Source organism: Gossypium hirsutum, chromosome A08 (genome assembly GCF_007990345.1).
Source record: "Gossypium hirsutum isolate 1008001.06 chromosome A08, Gossypium_hirsutum_v2.1, whole genome shotgun sequence".
NCBI lineage: Eukaryota > Viridiplantae > Streptophyta > Magnoliopsida > Malvales > Malvaceae > Gossypium > Gossypium hirsutum.
Window position 1 is genome coordinate 108,415,599 of NC_053431.1, and position 11,013 is coordinate 108,426,611.

Here is an 11,013-nt window from a genome sequence, read left to right on the forward strand (position 1 = left end):
TGATCGGCTGACAAAGTCAGCTCATTTTATAGCAGTCAGAATGGATTGGTCACTTCAAAAGCTGGCAGAAACTTATATCCGGGAAATTGTGAGGCTACATGGTATTCTTGTATCAATAATTTCCGACCAGGATCCATGGTTTACATCGAGGTTCTGAAAACAGTTGCAAGAGTCTCTCGGTACTCAACTTCATTTTAGTCAGCTTTTCATCCACAGACTGATAGATAGTCAGAACGAGTCATTCAGATTTTAGAAGACATGCTCCGAGCTTGTATCATTGATTTTGAATCAGGTTGGGAACGTTATTTACCGTTAGCTGAGTTTGTATATAATAATAGTTTCCAATCAAGTATTCAAATGGCACCATATGCAGCTCTGTATGGTCGGAGATGTCGATACCAATGTGTTGGACGGAATTGAATGAAAGAAAAATAGTCGATCCAGAGTTGATTCAAGAAATGGAAAATATTGTTAAAAAGATTCAAGAAAGATTAAAAGCAGTTTTTGATAGACAGAAATCGTACGCAGATCTGAAACGACGGGACATTGAGTACTCAGTTGGAGACAAAGTATTTCTTAAAGTCTCTCCTTGGAAGAAAATCTTGAGATTTGATCGGAAGGGTAAATTGAGTCCACGATACATTGGACTGTATGTGATTATAGAAAGAATTGGACAGGTAGCATACCATTTAGCTCTGCCTTCTGAACTACAAAAGATTCATGATGTTTTCCATATTTCTATGTTAAGAAGATACAAATATGATCATTCTCATGTGATTTCAACTGAAGATATAGAGATTCGACCTGATTTATCATATGAAGAAGAACGAGTTAAAATGGTAAAGGAATTACGTAATAAACGAGTTCCCTTAGTAAAAGTATTATGAAGAAGTCATAATATTGAAGAAGTAACGTAGGAACCAGAGGATACAATGAGATTACAGTACCCCCATCTTTTTTCAGGTAAATTTTGTGGACGAAATTTATTAAGGGGGGAGAAATATAACGACCCAAAATTTTAAGTTATTGGAAAAGTGAGTTTTTGGGGTCTTCGATTCTGAAAATTAGATTCATAAATATTTATTAGAAATATTTATGAAGTTAAGTGAGAGGTTAATTAGATTTTAATTAAGTAAATTTAGCTTAATTAAGGTTAATTAGGTATAAGGATTAAATTGAATAAAGTGTGAAAGTCTAGTTATAAACTATAGAAAAGTCAAGGGACTAAATTAGCAAATAAGCCTTATGTGACAAGTGTGTGGTAAGTATAAATACATGTGTATTAATTTAATTAGTATAAATGTATGTATATATATGTATTTACTTATTATATCAGTAAATAATAATATAAAGTAAATTATATTATATTATATAATTATACTATATTATTAAATAAAGAATGAATAAAGAAAATAAAAGAAAAAAACATAAAGAAAAAGAGAAAGAAATGCACGAATAGTAGGGAAAGAAAAAAGGAAAAAGGGAAAGAAAAAGAAAAGGAAAATTTAGGGTTTTGAAGTTTCAAGCTTGATTGTTAACGTAGCACCGGAAACGTCATCGAAGAAGGGAAAAGAGAAAGCGAACGAGGATATCGAGTAAACTCGAGAATTACGGTTTGTATTTCTATAAACTAAACTTATTGCATATTTATAGATGTGACTCCCGTAAATATATAATAAATGAAAATAAAGGTAAGTATATTTATTATCAAATTATAAAAACCCTATTAACAGAGTCGGGCTAGTCCGATATAGTTGGCATGACATAGGATTGGAAGTGCTCAGGGATATTCCGACTTTATGTCGATGAGATATTATAAGTGTCACCTTATTGTTACTGTTCCAGATTCATTCCGAAGAGGTACCCAGTACCTGACTATTATTGTTACCTTTACGGTGTATTCCAGCTTTTGCTGATGAAACACTGTATACTATTCTGGTGTGTGGGTTAGATCCGTGTATCCATTCAGGTCCGAATTATGTTAATAGGGGTATATGAAGGTACTGTAGACTGACTATTATCGATTATTAATTATGACTGAATGTTGACTGTTAGTGAATATAATGATATACTAATGTATGATTATTGAAAGTATTGAATGATACGAAATGTGTAAAGAATTGTTTAATGACATTAAAGGGAAAGAAATAAAGAAGAGTAAACAAACCTTAGAATCAAGAAAGTAAAGGCATAAGGCTAACTGTATTAATAATTTATTAATGCTTTAAGTGTTAGTTTATAGAAATACCACTGAGTGTATACTCAGCGTACGGTTTTGTTTCCGTGCGCAGGATTAGGTACTAAAGAGCTAAGGACTCAGCATCCAAATCAATCCCGGACATCAAAGTGGTGAAGTACCTTTCTTTTTGGTAAAATGGCATGTACCTAGGCTATTAAGTTGTTGTTTAATACATGATAGTAAATGGAATTAAAGATGCTGAACTATGGTATAGAATATGAATGTTTGAAGTTAAATCTAAGCATGTTTGATTGTTATGGTCATCTAGTATGTTTGACATAAATTGTGGTACCAATGAGGGTACATTGGTTGAATGAATTATTGTTGAAAGTTAAGAAAATTGTTAGCTTAAAGCTTGAGTTTTGCAGGGTTGGTAAGTTTGTGAATAAGGCTCATTTTGAGTCTACACGGCCTGGCACATGGGCATGTGATCAGATCATGTGAGACACATGACTAGCACATGGGCATGATGTTAGGCCGTATGTCCCCTGCACCTAAAAATGTCCAAAACAGAATGCTCAGGTGATACCACACGGGCTGAGACACGGTCGTGTGACTCAGCCGTGTGAGGGACACGGCCATGCACCACGGGCATGTGCCATGGCCATGTGAAAACTGCACTTGATTCGAATAAAAAATAAATCCACTCAGGCTAAGCACACGGGTGTGTGACTTGGCCGTGTGAAATTAGTTAGTCATGAGTAAATTGACAGAGAGTTATACGGGTAGAGGACACGGGCATGTCTAGGTCGTGTGAGTGATACAGGATGTTCACACTGGAGTATTGAAAGGGGCACATGGGCATGTCCCCTAGACCACACGGGTGTGTGATACTGATCATAGGGAGAAACTTGAAATTTTCACGAAAAATTTTCTAAGCTTCCGATCGAGCCCCGGTTTGTTTTAAATGTATTTTATAAGTACCGAGGGCCCATTAAAGGTATATTAAGATGTATTTGATGTACAAAATTGCATTTATTCCTGATTTATGTGTAAATGTATTGTAATGATCAGTAATACTCCATAGTCCTATTCTGACGACGGGACAGGATTAGGGAGTGTTGCAAGTAATGCTTTGTAACCTTAATCCGGTGACGGAGACAAGTTAGGGGTGTTACAGCTCACATGTTGCACTCCAATCGGCACTCACCACTGCCCATCTAACGACTTCCCCATTGACTGGTAGACCAAGTTGTAAACCAACATCTTTGAGTGTAATTGTGCATTCACCACAAGGAAGATGGAATGTGTGTGTCTTGGGTCTCCATCTTTTCACCAAAACGCCAATAAGTAGGGGGATCTAATTGAGTCCCCTCAATATCTGAGCCAAGTATAAGAATCTCGCATCTCGCAAGTGTCAATGAATGGCAATCGATGCACTCACACTTAAATTGTGTATGTATATCTCCAAAATTCGATATTCAACCAGAATATATAAACATAAAAAATTAATAATGTTAACAACACAATAATTAACTAATTAAAATTTAATAATTTAATAATATTTTCTTACCATTTGTAATTGAACGTCGGAGATGTGCTTATCATCCAAACAAATAAGCTAATTTGCCATTTTACAAATTATAATGAATAAAATAAAATCGAAAATAATAGGATTCGAAGAAAGATTTAAAACGAAATTATTGAGAGCATTAGGAATTGAGAAAATAAGTTTGAATGAAAAAAAAATGAAGTTTAGTGAGGTTTATACAGGAAAAATATATGGTTGTTAGAAGACATAACCGTTGGGGATAACCGTTGCCGTTTTCATTCCTCTCTCTAAAAACGTCTTATACTGGTAAATATATATAAAAAAACCAGCCCACTTACTTAAATATTAAAAAACAAAATATTTACTTAATTTAACCAAATTACAATTTACATACCAATTTAAAATCTAAGTAGAAGACTCATTGTAGGACTAACCCTTATTATTTCCTGATCTCCTATGCATAAAACAGTTGGAGCCGAGCCCTGATGGTGATGTTGATACTACAACATATTTAATTTCCATGGCCTGGAAAGCAAGTCGGGTAGCCATACAATTAGATATGGCCTTTTCAAACACATACCAACAAATATAAAGTACTGACAGAATACAACACTTCATGCATCCCCTGTCTGCTGAAATAGGTTTTTTTTTGTTTTAAAGTAACATAAAAATAAAACAAATTTATAAAATGATATAAGTTATAAATTATTTATTAAAATAATATGGAAGGTACAATAATTTTAGGTGAATATAAACTAATTATTATCAATGATGGGTGTCGCACATACAATAAGCAAGACCCTGCTAGAAGGGAATCAACTATTTTGTAGTTTGAGATAATTCTTATTTACATCCCTTAATTTTAAGCTTTGACTTATTTCTAACCTTAATTGACAGTATTAATATATTTTATTTAGTCATTAATTTTAATAGTTTTTTAATTTAGTTTACATTTTATATGATTTTTTTAATTATTAATGTCTTTGTAGGTATATGGTGAAGATTCAATTTTTCCTATAATAATTTTAATTATGCCTATTTACATGTCTCTTTTAATATAAATTAATTCAATTATTTTTCAATTTTCATGTTAATATAAATATTAATTATAGAAGATGAAAATTAGTCAAAATTTAATTTATTGTACAATTAATGTATATTATAAGATACATGTAATTAGACACAACTAAGATTATTATACAACAAATGGCATTAACAATTGTAAAAAAGAAAAACTAAATAAGATGCCGATTGAGTCTTAGTTTAATTAGCATCGATATTCTTATCAGTACAGGAAAACATGAGTTTAAATACGCTGAAGCTCATTATACCCTTATTTAAGGGTTGGGGAGGGGTTATTGGCAATTCTAGATAGTATATCAAAAAACAAAGAGGGTGTTTGATAAATAGAGTTTTGAGCCTTTTTAACTAATTTGGGCACAAATGGAGGATTGGGTAGTCAAACCCTCTAATTATAGTGTTCAGTGAATGGAGGTTTGTAAGAGCTTATTGAGTTAAACCTCCAAAACAAAAAAACGTAGGGATGAATAACTTTTTTCACAGTTGATTGAGAATGAGATATATGAAATGACATATCTGACCATGTTTGTTCAAAAATTACTGTTTTTATCACATGCTCTCAAACATAATAGGGATGTCAAGATTTCAGTACCTTCAATTCTAAAAATTATTCACTAATTAATTCATGTACTCTTAATTTATTTGTGTAAAATGATTTTTTATGAAACTTAAGAAATTTGCAAATAAGAAACTTTAAGAAATTTGTTTATTTAAATTTTAAAAAATATTTACTAATTAATTTTCATAATGGATGTTTTAATTCCTTGGTACTAGTGTTTTATTTCAATAGTTTCCTCCAATAAAGACTAAAGTATTATAAACAAATAAATAATTAGCAATAAAATGTGTCATATCCTTATTTGTTATTTTACACATATCAACTTTCAACTAAGTTTTACTAAACATTTTTAAATAAACAGTTAATAGAATTAACTGATCAAATTAGTTAATAAAATGAGTTGGTTAAACCAACCACTGCAACAAACAATTACTATCAATCAATTGTCAAATAAAATAAAATATTAGAAATAATGATACTAAACTTATATGAAAAAAAATAAATTAAAAAAACATGTAAGAGAAAAACTAAATTAAAAAATATTAAATGTAAGCATTAAAATTAAATCGAAGTTTAAAATTATGGGGTACAAAATAGTTGCTTCCCTCCTAGTAATGTGAATCACAAAGTTTGCAAGATGTCGCCTATTGTATGTGCGACATCCATCCATCCATTTATTATTATTATTATTTCAATAATTATTTGATAATGATACATTTATTTTTTTAGGGTAGTGTTTGTTGCCAATGGCATATGCCACATGCCCACCTCCAAAATTACTGTAGGTTCCATGTTATTTTGATAAATAATTTATATTTTATATTATTTCTGAAATTAATTTTATTTTATATTATTTTCATAAAAAAACCTCTGCTATACAGTACATAATACTATACCAGCTGCTAGCTATAGGTATAGCTACTGTAGCTATTACAGAGTTAGACATAAAAGAAAAAAAAATAGGGATATCAACTTATTTAAACTCTGCTGAAATGAAACAGCAGCTTAATAATGATGAGGCTTATGACTAAAAAAAAAAAAAAGCTTAATGGTGAGGCAATAATTGAGTGAAGAAACATGTAAAAGCATCCATTTTAGGTTTAGGTAATGCTACTCCCACCTCTATTCCGCCTTTCACATCTCTGCTTTGGGTGAACCAAACGGCTTTCCCTTTTGCATTATCCATTGAAATTTCCTCTATTCTCCTTGCCTTTCCCCAACCAAAATCTGTCTCGTAGAAATCCAGTTTCGGTGACCCGAAAACCATCACATGGGGCTCCAAATCCGACCCATAAAACTCCCCCCATTCTGATATCCAGCTTTCTGCCCCTTCCAGAAATGCTTCGTCCAATTCCTTAACTCTGTTTCCGATTGCATCTGCTGCAACTATAATCCCATCTTCTCCGCTAAGCTCACTTTGAGTTGCCATTGTTCGAGCAAACGCAATGCAGTTACCAAAATAAGCAGCTGGTACCGGATATCCCAACCGGGTTAAACCGCCCGCATTGAACCCGAAGTAACTGGGGTTCTTGCCAGTTAACTTCCCATTTACTTTCTCATGGGATTTTATCAAACACACCCACACATAAGCACATGTTAAATTCGATGGTGTTAAACGTGGTGGTTGCTTCATGTTTTTCACCTTGCATCGACCAACTATCCACCCTTTAATCTTCTCCATATCATCAGGACACATAAAGAAAGTAGCACCATGGCCGAGTCTAAGTTCTTGTCTGAAACACCTATGACCATGTTTGTTGAAGATCTTCTTTTTCTCCAATGGTTCAAGAAAATGGACTGCAACCCATAACTGTCTTTTATTGCCGTTCTATCATAGAAGGGAAGTAGCGATGAGTTGACTGAGCAAGAAGAAGGGTCTTTGAAAAGAGAAGCCCAAGTCTTGATGAAGCTGTTGAAACTTCTCCCATCAGCAACCACATTATGATACGCAAACCCAATGCAAACACCGACATTAGAGAAAATGGTGGTTTGTGCAGCAAGCAAAGGGGTTTGAGTTTCCTTTTGTTCCCCGCTCGGCAAAGGAGGGAGTAGTGGGTAAAAGTCGTTGATGCAACGCTGATGATTCGAACACAAGTGATGAAAATCAGCGGTGGATTGGGCGACAACCAAGGAGACGAAGTTGGATCGGTCGTAGACAATGAAAGGGGGGTTGGATGAGTGGGGTGGGAACACAAGGGTGGCAGCCAAAGCAAAGAAGTGCTGGAGAGTGAGGGAGAGGGAGTGGATGAGTGGTCGAAGAGCGGTGGATAAAAAGTGAGAAGTAGGGTAAGGGTAGTCGTAGAAGAAGAGAGGTTGAGTTGGGGAGAAGAAAAGCCATGGTATGTCGAAGAAAGTTAGAGGGAGGGAGGTAGGTGGGACTGTCTTTGGTGGTGGAGACACACGGTAGCGACCCACGATTTCTACCGCCAAACGTCCTTTATCCATGGAAGGGAATTGATAATTCAGAGTTCGGAAATGATGGAGGATATGTTACTGATGGATTGTGCTTTAACTAGTGGTGATGCCTATACATCGCATATAGGATCCATTGTTAAGTGAAGTCTTAGGTTTAAATAAAAAGAAATAGTGTTAGACAAAAAAAGAAAAAAAAAGAAAGCAGCAGCAGGTGATGACCACCAATCCATCCGCTGTCTAGCTTGTCCGAGTCTCATCTTATAAGTTGTAATATGATATTCCTAATAATTATTATTTTATGTATACATATATATGTATACATAAATAGTTGTTGTATAGCTACTAGCAAATATCAAAGTAAAAGTCCAAAGTGGCAGTGGTCTTTGGAGCAATATTCGACGGGCCGGTATCACTAATCTTCACCACAAAAGCAAAACCCTACAAAAATTAGTACATGTTTATTTGCAGAGCAGGGCCCAGGGTGATGGTGTTGTTGAGCATACGTTTTCCATGGCACCAGATATGTGGGAAATTTTTTGAATTATTTTTAAAAAGTAGTGGATGGATCATAGCTAAAGTGTCATAACTTACAAGTACCTTCACAGTTCTGTCTAGAAGAAGCATTTTTACAAGTGATGTGATTCTCAACATCAAATTTAATAATAGCTACTTGTTGAATAACGTAAAAATTAGACAAATAGTAGGCCCCCTACCTGAACAAATAGCACACCTTTCTTTCTTTTATTATTATAATGCACGAATGGTGATGTATTAGAGAATAACTGGAGTGAGGACATCCATCTATTATAATGCACGAATGGTGATGTATTAGAGAATAGCTGGAGTAAGGACATCCATCTACAAAGTTGTTCATCATAAAATATGCTTTAATAATTGAGCCTCTATGTCATATTATTTATTCATTCCACAAGTTAAACAAAATAAAAAGAGAGAAGAGCTTGCTTACCCAAGGATCCATGTGTTTTAGGGTTTGGAAATAGGAAGAGGCAATTGATCTTATTACACTCCCACCTTTTTCATTCCACAATGAAGATCTCCTCAGTAGGCGTCTCTCCCCCAAAATTTCTCATAAAATTAAACGCCCAACAACAAGCATGATAATTTGATATGGACATCCCATCCCCGAATAAATAAGTGAAAAAGCTGGGCTGCTTTTCATTGACGGTAGGAGCATATCATCTAAATTCTTTCGTCTTTAAGACTTAATATTGATACAAATTTGGGAGTAAGATGAAAAGTGATGCCGAGAACCGATGTATGTGGTTCCAAGGGTTGAGGGTTCTAAGGACTATGTAAAAAAAATAAAATAAAATAAAGAACACATAAATTTTACGTGGAAACCCTTTCGAGAAAAAACCACGGGCAGAGGAGAAGAAAATTCACTATGTCGAAAAATTTGAATTCAATACAAGAGGAATAGACTATGTCTATTTATAGGCTTGTACAGCCATATTCTAATAGGATTGAAACACCTTATCCTAATCAATATAAAATAGATGAAGTTTAATAAGGTTTAAAAACCTTATTCTAAAATAAAATAAAAGAAGTCTAGTTTTATATGGATTTTACTTTTATTTTATTTTCTATTGTATTTTATTTAAATAAGAATTCGAGTCACTTAATTCTAACAGACTAATTTGACAGGGTTTATATTTGGTTAGACTAGGTCTGATTATACCCCTCAAAGTGGGCCTTTTGCATACATGTGTTAAGACATGAAAAGTAATTAATTGGGTCGTGATAATTTTTATTACGTGTTTTTAAATATGATTAGAGATTTATTGGTGTACTAAAAAAATCTCCAAATAAAGTTGACAGCCCTTATTACATTTTTGTATGTCATATAAATAAGATGGTGTGAAAAGCAAGATAGCTTAGTATTTTATGGATATGGCAATCTCAGGCTCTTGAGCAAGGTCCCTCTTTCGGCGAGGTGGTTACTTGAGATTGCTTACATGTCATCAAGGTAGAACTTTTTGAAAATGAAACCTGCATTGGTTAAGGAGCGAGTTTTGCCCCTTCCATTGCTTAAGTATGATGGTAGTGGAGGAGAGCAAAGTGTTAATCCTAGTTTTTAGGTATGGGACATGAACAGCAAGAAAATGGTCAGTCGTGGGAATATTAAGTATGATGGTAGTGGAGGAGAGCAAAGTGTTAATCCTAGTTTTTAGGTATGGGACATGAACAGCAAGAAAATGGTCAGTCGTGGGAATATTAACTTTATGAAGCTAGGTTGTTCCTTGTGAAGCAATGGGACTTAACTTATGACACATGCACTTCTTAGGTAAAATTTCACTTTTTTTTTCTTGGTGATTTATTCATGGAAAAATTAAAAAAGGACGAGGACTAAATTAAAATTTAAAATAATTAAAAGATGATAAAAGAAAATATCATCTTATTTTTGTCATTTTCAACCTAACTTTCGAGGCCTAATTGGGTAAGTTTCCTTGTCCCGTTTTTAGTAATTTTGATATTTTTAAAATCGAGATAGTCTAAACTATCTATTTGAGGGATTAATTTGAAAAGTTATCAATGTATGAAAATGGGTCATGGATGTAAATGTTGGAAATTAGAAATTTATGGTAGAAAATGAAAGATTATTGATAGATAAACAACTTTTACGAAGTGATTTTTGATGAAAACATGATTTAGGGATGAAAATGAAAAGTTGTAAAATTTGATGAAAAATTCTAAAATTTTATAAATACATGTGCTGTAAAATTTGTAATGTGGCTTTGGTTAGGCTTGGAATAGGGAGTAATTTGCACAAGTTTCATTTTCTGGGCCTAAGGACAAAATCAAAATTTATGAAAAAGTTAGGGGCAAAATGGTAATTTTTTCTAGGAAGTAAATTGAGTCCATTTAAATATGAAATGTGTGAAATTGATGGATAAATTCATTTATATAGATCCAGGAAACACTAATTCGAGGTTAGATTGAGGAAAAGAAAAGGTTTCGGATTAGTAGATTTCTAATGCAAACAAGTGTCGAAGTAAGTTTGTGTAACTTAATCGAGTATGTAATTATGTTAATTGAATGTTTTGTTTGTATATAATGTGATTTATGTTGATGTGCTTTAGTTGTATGCTATGATGGAAAATTGATACATGCTTGAAATGGTGAAAAAGGGTTAAATCCCGATTGAATGTTGAGTTCCGATGAGTAGATGCACTTTCCTGAAATGAATGAGGTCCTGCATTTGTTGTG

The 11,013-nt window shown here is 33.5% G+C and overlaps 3 protein-coding genes across 3 annotated transcripts; 1 reads left to right on the forward strand and 2 right to left on the reverse strand.

Annotated features, from left to right (window-relative positions):
* The first annotated feature begins 389 nt into the window (after positions 1-389).
* LOC107930090 (uncharacterized) lies at positions 390-887 on the forward strand. Its single transcript, XM_016861652.1, has one exon. It carries the CDS (start codon positions 390-392, stop codon positions 885-887), a length of 498 nt encoding a protein of 165 aa, XP_016717141.1.
* A 5,528-nt stretch (positions 888-6,415) lies between these two features.
* On the reverse strand, positions 6,416-7,003 carry LOC121205063 (anthocyanin 5-aromatic acyltransferase-like). Its single transcript, XM_041075989.1, has one exon. The coding sequence runs from the start codon at positions 7,001-7,003 to the stop codon at positions 6,416-6,418; it is 588 nt and encodes a 195-aa protein (XP_040931923.1).
* Positions 7,004-7,026: 23 nt separating this feature from the next.
* On the reverse strand, positions 7,027-7,815 carry LOC107930088 (anthocyanin 5-aromatic acyltransferase-like). Its single transcript, XM_041075990.1, has one exon. It carries the CDS (start codon positions 7,813-7,815, stop codon positions 7,027-7,029), a length of 789 nt encoding a protein of 262 aa, XP_040931924.1.
* Between the last annotated feature and the right edge of the window lie 3,198 nt (positions 7,816-11,013).